The sequence below is a fragment of the Neltuma alba genome, unplaced genomic scaffold (assembly GCF_004799145.2).
Source record: "Neltuma alba isolate B1F8T4 unplaced genomic scaffold, ASM479914v2 tig00002552_pilon, whole genome shotgun sequence".
Classification (NCBI taxonomy): domain Eukaryota; kingdom Viridiplantae; phylum Streptophyta; class Magnoliopsida; order Fabales; family Fabaceae; genus Neltuma; species Neltuma alba.
In genome coordinates, this window is record NW_021632912.1 from 1 (window position 1) to 19,129 (window position 19,129).

Sequence of the window (19,129 nt, forward strand, 5' to 3'; positions counted from 1 at the left end):
TTTTTAAGTAAGTCGAAACATAACTCTTCTCGTATGCTTATTTTGTATGGTGTAAAATTGTTTTTAAAAATATGATTTGTTTTTCTTTTCAAACTCTTAATTATGAAATGCACAGGGGGGGAAAAAAAAAGATTACTTTTCGTAGTGGGGATTCAGGGCCAGAAGTAAAGACCAAGTGAACTCAGCAGAAGCTGGTCTCCAGAATATGAAAAACTAAAGAAGCTCAGAATCTGAATGGAATGATTGAAAACAAAGGGAACTCTTCCTTGGCTGCGTATTTAATGTTACACGGAAGTGAAAAGGGGTGGAAAGAATTGGAGCCTTCCTTTGGCTGATGGTTCAAGAATTAGAGAAAGGATAGCGGGATTTTCTAAACTTCTGGGTGCATGCTTTGGCACTACAGAGCAGAGGAATGGGCACTTTAAAGAGGAATGAATACAGCGTGGAATCCGGGGCTCCGCAAGAGTGGTTTTTGAATCTGATTCTAAGGAGATAGTTGAAAGAATTATTAAACACCCACCGAGATTTACAGATGAACATTCATTCGCTTCAATATGCTCCAAGAGACACCAACAGAGTTAGGTACAGCAGAAATAGCTAATTCTTTATGACATGATAAAACCAATATTCAAATTTTCGTTAAGATATACTCACATTTAATACAGAAAAGTTTAAATTTTTGTGGGTCAACTCTCAAAAGAAACAAATAAAAAACAAAGTCTTATTCTACTAAGTATGGTCGACTACATGAATCGCACGATGCCATTATATTTTATTAACAGCTAAATTTCTAGATATATTGTTGATTAGAAGGTCTTGTTCAATAACTCGTGGAGCCAACTCTCAAAATAAGCCAACAAAACAAGTTTCACAATTTAATTTGCCCATTTTTTTTTTCTTTTAACGGGTGTTTGAAACAATGGTAAGAGTTTTATGTTTTACAAGACAAAATTGTACTCATGTAATTTTTTTTACATAGCACAAAATCATTTAAACTAAGATAATTCAAACACCTACTCTTTTTGTGAAAAGTGAATTTCATTCAAACGAAGCTGTACATTTTATTATGCATTTCATATGATGTTAACAATCAACAAATACATACACGTGTTGGCCAAAAACCAAAAACAAACAAAAACAAATACAAGAACATGTGCGCGCTATCATGAACTCTTCATAGTATCACTTATGACATATTCTACATTTCTGAGTGTTCAAATGAAAAGGACTCCAGTACTACGCATGTGGTTATTATTTGATTTTGCATTAAACAAAAAAAAATCCAAGCAAGAAACACCCCTGCTTTAGAGGATCCCCACCGCACAGCTCTGTTTGATCCTCTGAAGTTGAGAAATAGTAAAGTTTGTTTTTATCTTTTTGGTCAGCGGCTTGATTTGCTTCATAAAAGATTGTGGCAAACATGCACTTTGCCAGTGACGTTGAAGCAGAATCTTATCAGTTCCACACTTCCACAGCCCTTTTACAATCAGATTCAATGATCACAGTTCTGTAGCTGTAATGTAAATGACCTTTAAGAAGCCAATCAGATCCTTAGCCTCTTTGATTGAATTAGATAAAACCATGAGACTAATACTCTTATAGCTGTTACGTGTTCATCATTATAACCGCATACCCAGTTGCAATTTTGGGTCTTGATATTAGAATCCTGAGTTCTCCTCCAAATTTCAGTAGCCACTGCTCTACTTGCACAACATATCAAATCTTATTACAACTGACCAAACGTTTATTGTTTTTTCTTTCTTGAACAGCTTTCCTAGTAACTAGATTAGCAAAACATTTCATCACTCTGGACCAACATCATTCAAAAGCTCGAGTGAGTAAATTAGATGGAGGCAAGTGAAGAGGAAGAGGCTTCCTGGCCTTGGTGGATTGCTCAAAGTCAAAAGCCATCTCAATAAGTTTTGGTTCAGTTCCTTTCAAGCCTCCAAAACATATCCCAAATGGCATTCCATATTGGTCATACCCACCTGGTACAGTGACTGCAGGATACCCTCCAATTGCTAGCATTTTATGAACCTTAGATCCCAACGTTACCAACCCATCCATTCATTCTCTTTCATTACCTTCTCAAACCCTTCTTCTGATACTCCCCCAACCTCTTGACTGCCTCTCTCTCTTCTTCTCCAAACCCACTTGTCATCTCTGATTTCATGAGCTCTTCTTGCCCGTACTCTTTTGTCTTCTCCTACAAGTTCAAATACAGTTCATTTCATTACTTACCGCTAAATCAAGCATACGTGACTGTGAGATGATTGATAATAAAACCACATATATGTTTGCGAAGGGTATATTACGAGCAAAGTAATAATTAACAGAGAAGCCCAGGAAAGTCTTGTTCTCTAGAGATGATATCGATGATGCTTACCAGATCAGGATGATCGATGTTGAATTGAATAATGTCAGCCAGTGACCTGACAGGGGACCAAATGAGTTCCTTCAGATATTGTGTTGATGGAACAACTTGAATTCAGCTAAGATAGCCACTGATTCTCCACTCTCAGAAGAATTTTGAATGATGCTGATATTGGGTATTTCTAAATTATCAACCACAGCCGCACCCCTTGCCCTTCAATTCGCACAGACGACATAACTGAATGTTCATAACAGTAACAACATAGGCTATGGAGCTCATAACAGGTTAATGAAGAAGAACCGATAGTTTGCTACCTTAAGGTGCTGAGATGATGTTCAAAGACAGAAATGGCCAAGAGATCCATTATAGTAGAAAAAAAATGGATTCCTGACAACACCTAATCTCTTCCCTTTGAGTCCTTCCTTTTTGAGGAATTGCTTGTACCCTCCTTCAGTATATTTCTGCTGCTGGATATGTTGCTTCATCTCTGGGATCAAACCCAACAATCACATCAAGCACATGAACTGCATCTGACACTGTTCTGCACAGTGGCCTAACATATTGAAACTTCAGTTAAAGCAAGGCAAGAAAGGAACTCTAGAAGAAATTACACGATCATTTCACTTTACTGTTCTTCAACCTTGAACTAGCAACACAGGAGGCCCAACCATAGTGTCCTGACGAGGCGAAACTGGGATGAGCCAGCCCTGCTCGTGAGACCAACGGTAGGTTTGATGGCGGCGACGGAGTTGTGATCAGCTGGGCAGATGATTGAGCCATCAGTTTCAGTCCCCAGAGAAACGGCAACCAAGTTCGCAGCCACCGATATCGCTGATCCATAACTTGACCCACATGTATCGTTTGTTCTCACGTAAGGATTCTGCATAAAGAGGCGTCAATTTCATATTTGTTCAGTATTATTAAGTAGTTACTATGAAGAAACTAATGCAGAAGGAAAAGAGACGAAGGAGAACGGACCAGAGCAAATCCACCCCTGGCGCACCAGTTGGCAGGCACAAGGGGGGAGCGATGGACGTACCACTCCGACATGGAAGCTTTACCAAGTATGACGGTGCCGGCTCGCCGGAGTTTCTCCACCACGTGAGCATCACGTGGAACCTTGGAGTCCAGTAACGCGAAGGACCCTGCGCTGGTGCTGAGCTTGTCGTCGGTGGCGATGCCGTCTTTGAGCAGCACCGGGATCCCATGGAGTGGTCCCAATGAGGACGCAAGCACCGAATCCCTCCTCTCTCGATCGGCCTCCTCCGCTCTTGGGCTCTCGCGTCGGGGTTCACCTCCAGTACGCTGCGAAGTACGGGATCGAAGCTCGTGATCCTCTCCAAGTAGAAGTCAACCAGCTGTGTGGAGGTGAGCTTGTTCTCTGCAAAAGCCTTGTGGATGTCATCAATGGTGGCTTCGGTGATGCTGAAATCCGAGCCGTTGATCTCTCTGATCCACCTTGTCGGAATCACTAATACGAATACTAGTGTGAAAACCAAATATTGCTGAACTTTTGGTTCTTCTCCCATGTTTATGGTTGATGCATGTCTGAGTTTGATGATAGCTTTGAGTAACCCTTATCCTTATCCAGCGATGATCCGGAGGACGTGAAGGTGTGAGCAAGGGGTGTGTGGGTAGCCAAAGTATTTTTTTTACAAAATGAGATAAACTCTTTATATATTTACCACGTATACCATAAAACACTTTTGAAATTATAGTTTTGATCTTATCCAAACACCTCTCAAATTCTTTATACACACAAATTCATTGAGTTTGTGATGTTAACATTGAAAATTTGAAAAATAGAAATAAATATATTTTTTAAAAAAGGAAAAATTATTTCTTTTTTATTCCAATTAGAATCTTTTTATTTTTTAGTAGAAGATCAAATGACATTACTAAGAAAAGATCAAATTATATTCTTTTTATTATTTCCAATAAAATCACCTATTTTAAACAACTCCAATTGGCAATTTGGCATAAGTGGTAGCACTAAATAAATATTTATGTGGTTGGAACTTCTTAATATAAACACTTATACTTAAGCACCTTCACGTAAACATAATTACCTATTTTATTTTATGTTTAATTTAGTAATAATGAAAATTAATTTAGGATAAGAATATTTGTAGCTATTCACCCTTTTTCTTTTGCCGGCTAGTGATTCAATCCAGCATAAGTCAAGTATTCTTTTTATTCCGCGTACCAATCATATATCACCCTCAAAATTAGATATTATGAATATATATATTTATACACATAATACACTACTTCCAATTATTAATATAAGGACTAAAATACTAATTTAGAGACATTAAAAAATTAGTTAAATTGGTTATTTGTCACAAAAGGTATGACAGTCTTCAAAAACTATCATCTTCATTCAATCATATGTATTGGATGATTGAAATTATCTCTTGGATAGAATCATTTAAAATTAATATGGATATTTGAGAGAAAGATGGGAAATAAAGTAGATTGAAGTACTCTTTTTTTATAGTGTAAATTACAATATTAGTCATATATTTAGGACTGAAAGAGTATTATACCCAAGGCAAAATCCAACCCTCTAAGTGTTCAACTAACTTTTATATTAGTAACGAGAAAGTATATATATATAAATATATAAAGAAGAACAGTAACTCAGCAACAAGCATGCACCAATAATTGTCAACATAGTATTTTTCCTTATATTTACAATTCTTTGTCCCTTGCTCATCAAGGCCGGTATATAAATATCTTGGTATTTCTTCAATCTTAAATATAAGAGTTATTTTATAATATAATTTATATTATAAGTTTACAATTGATGTCCTATAATTGGCTCTTCTAATGTTTAGCTTCATTTTTTTTTTTCCATCTTTATTAGGCCATGCCGCTTTCTTTGGGGAAAAAAAAAACAAAAGGAAAAGAAATGGGAAAAAAAAAGAAAAAAAAATACTTGATAGGAAAAATTCCCAATATCGCAACGACACGAGTCATGCCAAGTGAAGTACCGTTACCTAGGACCTTTGCGCAATTATAACATATACACAGAACATTAGTTTGCGCAATTATAGGCAGATGCTAAAAGTACAGGTTCCTTTACTTTGAAACACTGGTCTCTGACATCTGTGACCATATGTCCTGTAAATCTTTCCCCTCATGGCAAACCAAAGGCGTGTTTCAGTCCCAAAAAAAAAAAAATAACCAAAGCCGTGTAACCATCCAAATAGGCTTTCAAACTCTGCATCGATCCTCCCAATTCACATCCTAAGCTGATTTAGCAGAGAAGGTGCCAGAGAGAGAAACAAGTGAAGAGGAAGGAGGCTTTCTGGCCTCAGTAGATTGCTCAAAGTCAAAAGCAATCTCAATGAGCTTTGGTTCGGTTCCTTTCAAGCCTCCAAAACATATCCCAAATGGCATTCCATATTGGTCATACCCACCTGGTACTGTGATCCCAGGATACCCTCCGATCGCCAGCATCGCAGCAACCTCAGATCCTAATGTTACCAACCCATCCAATTCATTCCCCATCATCACCTTCTCAAACCCTTCCTCTGATAACTCTTCCATCCTCCTCACTGCCTCTCTCTCTTCTTCCCCAAACCCACTTGTCATGTCTGATTCAATAAACTTTCCCTGCCCGTACTCTTTTGTCTTTTCCTAAAATTTCAAATCCAGCTTCATCAGTTACTACAAAAGAGGACCATGCTGATACAAGCTTTTGTGTGTGTGTGTGTGTGAAGATTTCTCTGGCCAAAACGTGAATGAGGGTAGACATGTTATGAACTGAATATATTTGAGTGGTTTCAATCATTGAATATCAGAGAAACCCAAGATAGCTTTATTCTTCTGCTATGATGATGATGCTTACCAGATCAGGATGATTGATGTTGAACTGAATAATGTCAGCCAGTGACCTGACTGGTGAGGAAATAAGATCCTTTAGATATTTGTTGATGGAAAGTTTGAATTCCGCAAGCATGACTGCTAATTCACCACTCTTGTAAGGATTCTGAATGATGCTGATATTGGGTATCTCTAAATTGTCCACCACAGTCGCACCCCTTGCCCTTCAATTTGCACAAATCACACTAAATAACTTCATAATAGTAATATAACCTGTCTATGACAGATGCATGAAGTAGAATGGTCACCTGAGGGTGTTGAGATGATGTTCAAAAACGGAAATGGCAAGAGATCCCCTATAGGGATCGGAAAATGGATTCCTAACAACACCCAATCTCTTTCCTTTTAGTCCATCCTCTCTGAGAAATTGCTTGTAACCACCTAGAGGTATAAACTTATCTGCACAACGTGTTGCTTCATCTCTGGGATCAAACCCCACAATCACATCAAGCACATGAACTGCATCTGACACTGTTCTGCAAATTGGCCTGCCATATTCACATCCATTCCAATTAAAAATGTATTCAGTTTCAAACTTTCAGTCAATGCCAGTCAAGAAAGAATTACACGGGAAATCGCATATGGTCATTTCACTATTGCGCAAGCTTGAAATAGCATGAAACAGAAGATTACCCAATAGTGTCTTGACGAGAAGAAATTGGGATGACGCCGGCCCTGCTCGTGAGACCAACGGTGGGTTTGATGCCGACGACGGAGCTATGATCGGCCGGACAAATGATTGAGCCATGGGTTTCAGTGCCCAAAGAAACAGAAACCATGTTTGCAGCCACTGATATCGCTGATCCAAACTGGACCCACACGTATCCCCCGATTCTACATAAGGATTCTGCACAAATAGTAAGTTCGTTATTGTCAAATATGAAACTAAATACTTTTTTCTCTTTTCCATGTTTTCTTCTACGAAGCCAAACATATAGGAGAAAACAGAGAAATTCATAAGGCAACCAAAGCATGGACGATGAAAAGAGGAAAGGGGGAGGGAGGAGAAAAACAGACCATGGCAAAGCCACCTCTGGCGCACCAATTAGAAGGTGCACGCCAGGAGCGAATGCCATACCACTCCGACAGAGAAGCTTTGCCAAGTATGACGGCGCCGGCTCGCCGGAGTTTGTCCACCACGTGCGCGTCACGTGGAACCTTGGAACCGAGCAACGCAAAGGACCCTGCGCTATTGTTGAGCTTGTCGTCGGTGGCAATGGTGTCCTTGAGAAGCACCGGTATTCCATGGAGTGGTCCCAGAGAGGACGTGGGCACCGGATCCCTCCTCTGCCGATCAGCCTCCTCCGCCTGAGCTCTCGCATCGGGATTCACCTCCAGTACGCTGCGAAGTATGGGATTGAGGCTGCTGATCCTGTCCGACTAGAAGTCAACCAGCTGTGAGGAGGTGAGCTTGTTCTCCGCAAAAGCCTTGTGGATGTCATCAATGGTGGCTTCAGTGATGGTGAAATCTGACCCATTGATCTGGTTGACCCACGCTGCTAGAGTCAAGATTACGAGCACAACAGAGAAAACTAGAGATCTGGAGGAATACTTGGTTCTCATCTTGTTGATTGGGATCTGAGTTAAGAGATGCGAGTGTAAGTAATCCTTAATTAACACAGAATTAGCAGCTTAATAGGGCTCCATTGTGTTTTATGTGAGTTTGAAGGTAGCTATGAGTTAATACTTAATAATAATCCTGACCCTTAATTAATCCTTAATACAGTCTCTGGATAATATAAAGCAGGTAACGGTGGTCCCAGAGGAGATATAGAGATAGCCAAAGAGGAGAAGAACATGTTATCGAATTGATTAATAATAATAATTAATAATTTGAAGTAATAAACTAGACTAGTCTGATAATATAACACTGTTATAACGTCAAGTTTTTCTCCTGGTTTTGAAGATCCTACGAATGCAAATGTTTCTCATGTATGATTCATTGATTTTCAAATTTTGATTTTTCTGCGTATGAGTGTCAAAAACGGATTATATATAAGCAAAATCTATATTGGGAGAACGGGAAAAAAAATTCCTGTTAAATTTTTTTTTCCCCCCGGTCGAGAGAGGGTATTAAATGAGTATACTTTCACTCACCTCTTGCATCTATCTCTTCACCTTTATTGGCCAAACATATGATAGTTAAATTAGTTATTTGTCATAAATATATGATAGTCTCCCAAAACTATCATCTTCATTCAGTCATGTATATTAGATGATTGGAATTATCTTTTAGATAAAATCATTTACAATTAATATGGATATTTTGAGAAAAGATGAGAAATAAAGTAAATTGAAGTACTCCCATTTTGTAATATAAATTATACTATAAAATGAATTATATATTTAGAACTAAAAGAGTATTAAGTTTAGAGAAAAACCCAACCCTCTAAATTTTCAACTAACTTCTATACTAGTAAGGAGGAAGTATATAAATATGTAAACTAGTAAGGAGGAAGTATATAAATATGTAAAGAAGAATAGTAAGCCCGCAACAAGTATGCACTAATAATTGTCAACACAGTATTTCCTTATATTATTTTCGGCCTTAATATAAAAATCTCGTTTGACTTTTATTCTGATCCTAATTATAAGACCACAATCTATTTTGTCTCTTATAGTTATGTATTTTTTCTCAAGGTAATCCTTCTAATAATGATAGTTTTGACCAATAAACTTGATTAATAAGGATATTTTAGGAAAGACAACACTTATTTATTACAAATAATTAACTTAACTTATTTTTTAATCTCTTCAAATTAGTCAACTAGCTCTTATAATTAGGCCAGGAGCTAGTATATATATACTGGCCTTGATGAGCAAGGGACAGAGAATTTTAAATACTACCTCTGGTCTTAATTATAAGAGCTAGTTGACTAATTTGAGGAGATTAAGAAAATAAGTTAAGTTAATTATTTGTAATAAATAGGTGTTGTCTTTCTTAAAATATCCTTGCTAATTAAGTGTATTGGCTATAACTACCATTGTTAGGAAGACTATCTTGGAAAAAAATATATAAATATGAGAGACAAAGTGGATTAGGATCTTATATTTAGGACCAAAATAAAAATCAAATAAGGTCTTATATTAAAGACCAAAGGTAGTACCTTACTTGATATTTCTTCAATCCTAAATACAATTATTTTATAATATGATTTACATTATCAGTCTTTGATTTAGGATACATGTACATCTTTATTTTGTTGTGTCGTTGCCAAATTTTTGCAGCAATTTCTATATTATTATTATATTATTTCCGATCCTAATTATAAGACATCATTTATAATCTACAAATAAAGTTTTATAATTAAAACCGAAGTTACAAATGAGGTCATATAATTAGGACCAGAGGTAGTAGTTTAGTTCAACATTAAATGCTTAGCTTCATTTTTTTCCATCTTTATTAGGCCATGCTGCTTTCACTAGAGGGGGAAAAAAACAAAGGCAAAAGAAAAGGAAAAAAATGAAAAAAAAAAAAAAAAACCTGATAGGAAAGATTTCCAACATCGCAACGACACGAGTCATGCCAAGTTTGGTATTGTTACCTTGGAGATTTGTACAATTATAACATACACACGCAGAACATGAGCTTGCGCAATTTTAGCAAATGCTAAAATTACAGTTTTGTGGAATCATTTAAAATTAAGTGTTTCTGCGGGTTCCTTTAATTGGAAACACTGATCTCTGATATCTCTGATCATATGTCTTGTAAATCTTTGCCCCTCATGGCAAACCAAAGGAATATAACCATCCAAATAGGCTTCCAAACTCTGCATCGATCCTCCCAATTCACATCCTAAGCTGATTTAGCAGAGAAGGTGCCCGAGAGAGAAACAAGTGAAGAGGATGGAGGCTTTCTGGCCTTAGTAGATTGCTCAAAGTCAAAAGCAATCTCAATGAGCATTGGTTCGGTTCCTTTCAAGCCTCCAAAACATATACCAAATGGCATTCCATATTGGTCATACCCACCTGGTACTGTGATCCCAGGATACCCTCCGATCGCCAGCATCGCAGCAACCTCAGATCCTAATGTTACCAACCCATCCAATTCATTCTCCCTCATCACCTTCTCAAAGCCTTCCTCTGACAACTCTTCCATCCTCCTCACTGCCTCTCTCTCTTCTTCCCCAAACCCACTTGTCATCTCTGATTCAATAAACTTCCCTTGCCCGTACTCTCTTGTCTTTTCCTAAAATTTCAGATCCAGCTTCATCAGTTACTACAAAAGAGGACCATGCTGATACAAGCTTTTGTGTGTGTGTGTGTGAAGATTTCTCTGGCCAAAACGTGAAAGAAGGTAAACCCAAGATAGCTTTTTTCTTCTGTCATGATGACGATGCTTACCAGATCAGGATGATTGATGTTGAACTGAATAATGTCAGCCAGTGACCTGACGGGCGAGGAAACAAGGTCCTTCAGATATTTGTTGATGGAAAGTTTGAATTCCGCACGGATGACTGCTAATTCACCACTCTTGTAGGGATTCTGAATGACGCTGATATTGGGTAGCTCTAAATCATCCACCACAGTCGCACCCCTTGCCCTTCAATTTGCACAAATCACATTAAGTAACTTCATAATAGTAATATAACCTGTCTATGACAGATGCATGAAGTAGAACAGATTAATTCTCTTGTCACCTTAAGAGTCTTGAGATGATGTTCAAAAAAGGAAATGGCAAGAGATCCTTTATAGGGATCGGAAAATGGATTCCTAACGACACCCAATCTCTTTCCTCTTAGTCCATCCCCTCTGAGAAATTGCTTGTAACCACCTAGCGGTATAAACTTATCAGCATAATGTGTTGATTCATCTCTGGGATCAAACCCCACTATCACATCAAGCACATGAACTGCATCTGACACGGTTCTGCAAATTGGCCTGCCGTATTCACATCCATTCCAATTAAAAATGTATTCAATTTCAAACCCTCAGTCAAAGCCGGTCAAGAAAGAATTATACGGGAAATGATCATTTCACTTTTGTGCAAGCTTGAACTATCAAGAAACAGAAGATTACCCAACAGTGTCTTGACGAGAAGAAATTGGGATGACGCCGGCCCTGCTCGTGAGACCAACGGTGGGTTTGATGCCGACGACGGAGTTATGATCGGCCGGACAGATGATTGAGCCATGGGTTTCAGTGCCCAAAGAAACCGAAACCATGTTTGCAGCCACTGATATCGCTGATCCAAAACTGGACCCACACGTATCCCCCGATTCTACGTAAGGATTCTATATATGAAGAGAGATGAATTTCATATTTGCGGAAGAATTAATAATATTTGCCCATGAAATGTGTCGCCATTATTAATTCCAATGAATACAGAAGAAAAAGGGAAAAGGAAAAGGAAGGAGAACAGACCAGAGTTTGTCCACCTCTGGCGCACCAATTAGGAGGCACACGGTGGGAGCGAGCACCGTACCACTCCGACATGGAAGCTTTGCCAAGTATGACGGCGCCGGCTCGCCAGAGTTTCTCCACCACGCGGGCGTCACGTGGAACCTTGGAACCCAGTAACGCGAAGGACCCTGCGCTGGTGTTGAGCTTGTCGTCGGTAGCGATGCTGTCCTTGAGCAGCACCGGTATCCCATGGAGTGGTCCCAGTGAGGACGCACGCACCGGAGCCCTCCTCTCATGATCGGCCTCCTCCGCCTGGGCTATCGCGTCGGGGTTCACCTCCAGTACGCTGCGAAGTATGGGATTGAAGCTTGTGATCCTCTCCAAGTAAAAGGCAACCAGCTGTGTGGAGGTGAGCTTGTTCTCTGCAAAAGCCTTGCGGATGTCATCAATGGTGGCTTCGGTGATGCTGAAATCCGAGCCATTGATCTCCCAGATGCACCCTGTCAGAATCACTACTACAAGAGTGAAATCCAGACGTTGCGAGGAATGCTTGGTTCTTCTCATGTTTTTGATTGTTGCACGTCCCAGTTTGATGATGGCTTTTGAGTAATCCTTATCCTTGCCCAGGGGTGAAGGACGCAGAGGGTCCCATTGATCTCGTTGACCCACCCTGCAAAAGTCAAGATTACGAGCACAACAGAGAAAACTAGAGATTTGGAGGAATGCTTGGTTCTCATCTCGCCGATTGGTATCTGAGTTAAGAGATGCCGGTGTGAGTAATCCTTAATTAATACTAATTAGCAGCTTAATAGGGCTACATTTTGTTGGGAAAAAAAAAAAGAAAGGGCTACATTTTGTTTGATGCGAGTTTGAAGATAGCTATGAGCTAATAATAATCCTGACCCTTAATCAATCCTTAATACAGTCCCTGTTAATATAGAGCAAGCAATGGTGGTCCCAGCACTACTACAAAAAAGAATTTTCACGACACTAATTTACGACAGTTATTAGAAAAAACATTGTAAAAAATATGACGGTGGTATTTTTGTAATATAGACGTACTTTTAAAGATGTTTATTTAAGAAACCACTGAAAACCGCTGTAAAAATACTTTTAAACGGCAGTTTTTTTAAATACATCCGTAAAAAATACTTTTAAACAGCAATTTTTTAAATAACCGCCGTAAAAAGTGTTTCGAAATCCATATGCGATAGTTTTTTACTTTTCAGAGTCAGAGCTCATAGTCTCCCATACCATCCTCACTCGATTTTCTCCCTCCTCCCACGTTTGTCGACGTTTATCCATTGCTTCTATTATTTCCGTCATGTTCTTCCATCACCGTGTTGTTGCTGTTGTCTTGGATTTCATTCTTATTGTGAGTTTTCATCTCCATTCTTTCCATGGATTTTATAATTTTGTGGTTTGATATGATTATTTTCTTTAGTTAAAATATGATGTTTAACCTGAGTTTAAGAGATCTGATTTTAACAGGTCTGAGTCTTTGATTTTATTAATCTGAGTCTTTGATTTTATCTTTATTAAATCTTAGTGGCTTCGATCTAGTGGTTGAAGGTGAAGCTAACTGACGTTATTACAACGGGAAAGAACCTATTTTACTCCATCAGAATGCTTTTAACCGTGAGAGACTTCTTTTGAGGCTTTATTCTCTCGTTCCATTTGATTAGTAGGGTGAAATGTAGTCTAAAAAAACAAAAAATTTTCACGGCGGTATATAAATAACCGCCGTGAAAAGTCACATGCCACGACGGTTCTTAAACTGTCATGAAATCCTCTACATTTTACGTCGATGGTATAGACGTCAGTCTTAAAACCGCCGTAAAAAGTTTATTTTAACTGCCGTTAAATTTTTTTTGTAGTAGTGCAAAGGAGATATTGAGATAAACAAAGAGGAGGATGAACATGCTATCGAATTAATTAATAATTAATCTTTTGAAGTAATAAGCTAAATTAGTCTGATAATATAATACTGTTGAACCTCAGGTTTTTCTCACTGTTTTGAAGATCCTACAAATGCAAATGTTTCTCATGTATGATTCATTGAATTTCAAATTTTGATTTTTTAGCGTATGAGTGTCAGAAAAAAGATTTTATATAAGCAAAATATACTATTTTCAATCTTAATCATAACACCTCTTTTATAGATTATATATAAAAAAATCTTATAATTAGAAACAGAAATGGTATACTAAGAGAATTGAAAAAAAAAAAAACTCCTGTTAAATTTTTTGTTTTTCGAGAGAGAGGCTATTAAATAAGTATACTTTCACCTTTTTGGCCAAACAAAATCTCATCACCTTTTTCCGGGGCTCTCTTGCTTCTTTTGGTTCTTTTTTAGCACTCAGAGGGATAAGTATAATAGGCTCATGAAATATGAATTTTATACAAGATCTAATATAAACACTTCAAATATAAAATTTTTAATTTACTCTTTTCTCAGATATAAGTTTTGTTTTTTAAAAAAAAGATTAAAATATACTCTTAGTCTTTTTAATTTTATTTGTTTCAATTTAGTCTCTTAACTTTAAAAGGTTTATTTTTATTTTTTTTGGTCCTAAAACCATTAACAAATAATGATAATATTGAGATCCTGATAAAATATTCTCAAATATTAACTTATTAAATTTATTTTTAAAACAACCGCTGATTGTTCTAAAAAATTATCATTTAAGACTAAAGATTTAAAAAAAAAGCCTCTAAATACTTTTAAAGTTGAAGAACCAAATTAAAACCTTATATAAAATAAAAGACCTTACATATACTTTGACCTTGAAGTTTTAATGTTAATTGTTAAGATTAATTTTATTTTAAATTATGTATTTATTAAGATAAAAGTTGTTTTAAAAAATTCAATTGAATATGAACCGTTCAAAATCGATTTGTTAAAATTAAGTAATTTAGTTATCTTTTCTAATCCATCTACATTAAATAAATAGATCTCACATTGAGGATGGGAGGAATTTTACTATCAATCCTTGTTTTCTTGTGTCGTTATCTTCTTCTTTTTTGGCTACTTTTTTCTATATTTTGTAAACCGTTATTATTACAGTTTAGTTTGATATTAAATGTCTGGCCCTTCTAATGTTTAGCTTCATGTTTTTCCCATTTGTACTAGACATGCTTAAGTCATTTAAAAAAGAAAAATAATTGGTAGGAAAAATTGCCAACATCATAAGTACACGAGTCATGCCGAGAAAAAAAAAAGAAGAATTGCAATTAGGTCCCACCCAAAGGAATTAAAACAAAAGGTCTTTTAAAATCATGAAATTATTCTGAAGTCTTAAGAGACCTTTTTTGAAATAAATTTTATTTGTTTAATTACCAAATTATTATTTTTTTAAAGTTCGTATTGACAACTGAAAAAACAATAGTTAACAACTTAAGGTATAAAGATTAACAACTATCGCAGCTGATTTGACAACAGATTTTCTCAGTATATCACACCCTAAGTTGTCAAACCAGTCGCGATAGTTGTCAATCTTTGCACTCTAAGTTGTCAACCACTGCTCTTTCAGTTGTCAATGTAAACTTTAAAAAAAAAAAGAATAATTTGGTAATTAAACAAATAAAATTTATTACAAAAAGGTTTTTTAAGATTTCAGAATAATTTCATGATTTCAAAGCACCTGTTTGTATTTAGTTTTCTTGGATGGGACCTAATTGCCATTTTCCCAAAATAAAATGAGCATAGTTATTTTTCCTTGGAGACCTGCGCAATTATAACATATTGTTCACTAATTAACTAATTGCCTTTAAAATTAATTAAAATACAAATACCAACAAATATAAACAACATCGGGAGGTAGGTTAGATTTTTATTAATCCACTAATTACTATGGTGAGTCATATTTTTCTAGACAATCGATTATAAAGCTTTCTTATTCATCCAAAAGATCCCTTATGTTTATAAATGATTTACAAATCACTTATAAACATGCCATAAACTAATTTTATAGTTCTTCATAAAATTCCAAATATACTCTATAGGTTAATATAAATAGCAAGAAATGAAAAACTGAATTGAGTAAACACAGGTCTCAATACAATCAACCGGCAAGCATAAAACGCAAGCATCTAAAGAGCGATTAGCTTAATAAGAAATCTAGCTTAACCAGGAGATTGCCAATCGCTCTTGATTTATATTTTTATTTTTTTATGAAGAACAAAATGATTTTACAAAACAAATATAGTACAATACAAAGTACTACCTTTGGTCCTTAATAAAGAGTTTGTTTAATTTTTATTTTGGTCCTAAATATAAACCCCAACCCTTTTATCTCTCATATTTATCTATTTTTTTCCCAAATAGTTCTCGTAATAATGATAATTCTAGCCAATATATTTAATTAGCAAGAATATTTTACGAAAAACAAACATATTTACTCCTTTGGTCTTAAAATAAGACCCTTATACACATAAGACCCTTATATTAGTGTGTATAAGGGTCTTATATTTAGAATCAGAAGAGTATTACAAAAAACTAATTAGTTTTTTTTAATCCACTCAAATTAGTCTACTGACTCTTTTATTAAAGACGGAGGTAGTATAAAGAGATCCAAAAGAAATCGAACTAAAGGGAAAAGTTTAAAGTTAACAGAATCAAAGGAATAGTTCTAAAAACCTATGACAGATTTTCTGCTATACAGATTGATATCGATTGGTGCTTTGAATGGAAAGGACGGTTAGATTACACAGATGATCATAACAGAGTCAGTAACATTAATTTGCATTAACCAAAAATTCAAGCATGAAAAAGCACTGTTTTAAGGTTTAAATGAAACAGGCAATAGGTACTAACAGGCGTCCAACGGATGAAGCACCTAGAGCAACAATTTGCTACTGTCCTACGTGAACAACATCAAATCTTATTAGCAAGTGATGAAAGGTTCGATTTTGCAATAACTAGATTAAGAAAACACATACATCACTCAAATGAAAGGGTAAAATTAGTGAATCAGAGAGAAGCAAGTGAAGAGGGAGGAGGCTTCCTGGCCTTAGTGGATTGCTCAAAGTCAAAAGCAATCTCAATGAGTTTTGGTTCAGATCCTTTCAAGCCTCCAAAACAGATCCCAAAGGGCATTCCAGATTGATCATACCCACCTGGCACTGTGATTGCAGGATAACCCTCCAATTGCTAGCATTGTAGCAGCATCAGATCCTAGTGTACCAAACCATCCAATTCATTCTCCTTCATTACCTTCTCAAACCCTCCTTCTGATAGCTCTTCCAACCTCTTCACTGCCTCTATCTCTTCTTCTCCAAACCCATCTGTCATCTCTGATGCAGCAAGCTGTTCTTGCCCGTACTCCTCTGTCATTTCCTACAAGTTCAAATACAGTTTATCATCAGTTACTACTAAATAAAACATACGTGTGATTCTTAGTATAATATCCAAAAAGAAATTATCATCAGTGTAGTTGTGGATACTATTCCCTGTAGATGACAGCTTGCCGTTTTGTAAGGCCAGTCATGGGAATAATGCAGCTATGAGAGGATTTATACAAGCTAAAAGGTGAGGATTGCTCTGGCCTAGATGTAAATGAAGGTAAATATGTTGTGAACTGAGTGTATGCGCGCGCGCGCGTATTAAAGAACTAGCTATATGCAGGAGAAAACGAAGTTAGCTTTATCCTGTTGTGATGAAGATGCTTACCAGATCAGGATGATCAATGTTGAATTGAATAATGTCAGCCAGAGACCTAACGGGAGAGGAAATGAGGTCCTTCAGATATTTGTTTATGGTCGACTTGAATTCTGCTAACAAAAGTACTGCTTCACCACTCTCGAAAGGATTTTGAATGATGCTGATATTGGCTATTTCTAAATTATCCACCACAGTCGCACCCTTCCCCCTTCAATTTGCACAAATCACAATCTTCAAAATCCATAATAGTAAACATCTGTACTATAAAGCTCATAACAGATTAATGAAATAATGTTACCAGTATTGTTACCTTAAGGTGTTGAGATGATGCTCAAAGACGGAAATGGCCAGAGATCCTTTATAGGCGTCAGAAAATGGATTCCTGACAACTCCAAGTCTCTTTCCTTTGAGTCCTTCCTTTCTGAGGAATTGCTTATAACCACCTCGAGGTATATACTCTGCTGCAGAATGTGTTGATTCATCTGTGGGATCAAACCCCGCAATCACGTCAAGCACGTGGACTGCATCTGACACTGTTCTGCATATTGGCCTACCATATACACACTCATTCCAATTAAACATGTACTCAAACTCTCAGTCAAAGCCAGACAAGAAAGAAATTATAGAGGAAATCACAAATGATCCTTTCACTTTACTTTGCAGCTTGGACTGGCTAGAAAGAGAAGATTACCCGATAGTGTCTTGACGAGGTGACATTGGGATGACGCCGGCCCTGCTCGTGAGACCGACGGTGGGTTTGATGCCGACGACGGAGTTGTGATCGGCCGGACAAATGATGGAGCCATCGGTTTCAGTGCCCAAAGAAACGGAAACCATGTTTGCAGCCACTGATATCGCTGGTCCAAAACTTGACCCACATGTATCCCCCGATGCTACATAAGGATTCTGCACAAAGAGGGATCAATTCCATAAATGTAGTCGAATTAGTAATATTTGTCAATCAAATATGTCGACATTAATTCCAGTAGAGAAAAGGAAAAAAGGAAGGAGAAGAGACCAGGGCATGCCCCCCTCTGGCGCACCAATTAGAAGGCACACGTGCGGAGCGAGTGCCGTACCACTCCGACAGAGAAGCTTTGCCAAGTATGACGGCGCCGGCTTGCCGGAGTCTCTCCGCCACGTGCGCGTCACGTGGAACCTTAGAACCCAACAATGCAAAGGACCCTGCGCTGGTGTTGAGCTTGTCGTCGGTGGCAATGCTGTCCTTGAGCAGTACCGGTATCCCATGGAGTGGTCCCAGTGAGGACGTAAACACTGGATCCCTCCTCTCCCGATCAGCCTCCTCCGCCTGAGCTCTCGCATCAGGGTTCACCTCCAGTACGCTGCGAAGTATGGGATTGAGGCTGCTGATCCTCTCCAAGTAGAAGTCAACCAGCAGTGTGGAGGTCAGCTTGTTTTCTGCAAAAGCTTTCTGGATGTCATCAATGGTGGCTTCGCTAATGGTGAAATCGGAGCCATTGATCGGTTTGACCCACCCGGTCAGAGTCACTGTTACGAGAACAACAGAGAAAAGCAGACGTTTCGACGAATGCTTGGTTCTCATCTTGTTCATTAGTATCTGAGTTTGAGGATAGCTGGGAGTAATCCTCAACCTTAATTAACCCTAATTACCGTCTTAATGGGGCCCCATTTCATTTCACGTGAGTTTGACCACGGTCATGAGTAGTTCTTATGCTTAATTAATCAATCCTTAATAGAGTCTCTGGATCAGAGCAAAACTTTAAATAAGATTGATATAAAATAGGGCGAAAACTGATGAGAAAGAAAGACGACGATGCATATCTTTTTGGTGAATTTCAGATTCATCCTTTCTCTTCCATCCCAGTGCGCAAACAGGC

At 37.5% G+C, this 19,129-nt stretch overlaps 2 protein-coding genes and 1 pseudogene across 2 annotated transcripts; all 3 read right to left on the reverse strand.

The window, feature by feature from the left end:
- Window positions 1-1,818: 1,818 nt before the first annotated feature.
- Window positions 1,819-3,903, reverse strand: LOC114732130 (probable amidase At4g34880; annotated as a pseudogene).
- A 1,537-nt stretch (window positions 3,904-5,440) lies between these two features.
- On the reverse strand, window positions 5,441-19,129 carry LOC114732139 (probable amidase At4g34880). Its single transcript, XM_028919434.1, is given in 6 exon segments — window positions 5,441-6,019; window positions 6,231-6,429; window positions 6,514-6,753; window positions 6,899-7,073; window positions 7,076-7,112; window positions 18,289-19,129. Coding segments are annotated over 6 exon segments (1,599 nt in total). The 5' UTR covers window positions 18,844-19,129; the 3' UTR covers window positions 5,441-5,626.
- LOC114732149 (probable amidase At4g34880) lies at window positions 9,754-12,188 on the reverse strand. Its single transcript, XM_028919443.1, has 5 exons — window positions 11,630-12,188; window positions 11,285-11,499; window positions 10,907-11,146; window positions 10,610-10,808; window positions 9,754-10,454 (listed from the first exon to the last, which is right to left on the reverse strand). The coding sequence occupies exons 1-5, from the start codon at window positions 12,170-12,172 to the stop codon at window positions 10,062-10,064; spliced, it is 1,590 nt and encodes a 529-aa protein (XP_028775276.1). The 5' UTR covers window positions 12,173-12,188; the 3' UTR covers window positions 9,754-10,061.

Bases quoted from the DNA above. Each gene is read 5' to 3' on its own strand.
- LOC114732149 (XM_028919443.1), bottom strand. From the start codon at position 12,172: ATGAGAAGAACCAAGCATTCCTCGCAACGTCTGGATTTCACTCTTGTA. The intron at 11,147-11,284 runs GTAATCTTCTGT...TGAATACGGCAG, and splicing joins TCTCGTCAAGACACTGTTGG to GCCAATTTGCAGAACCGTGT. The intron at 10,809-10,906 runs GGTGACAAGAGA...TGCAAATTGAAG, and splicing joins CATCATCTCAAGACTCTTAA to GGCAAGGGGTGCGACTGTGG.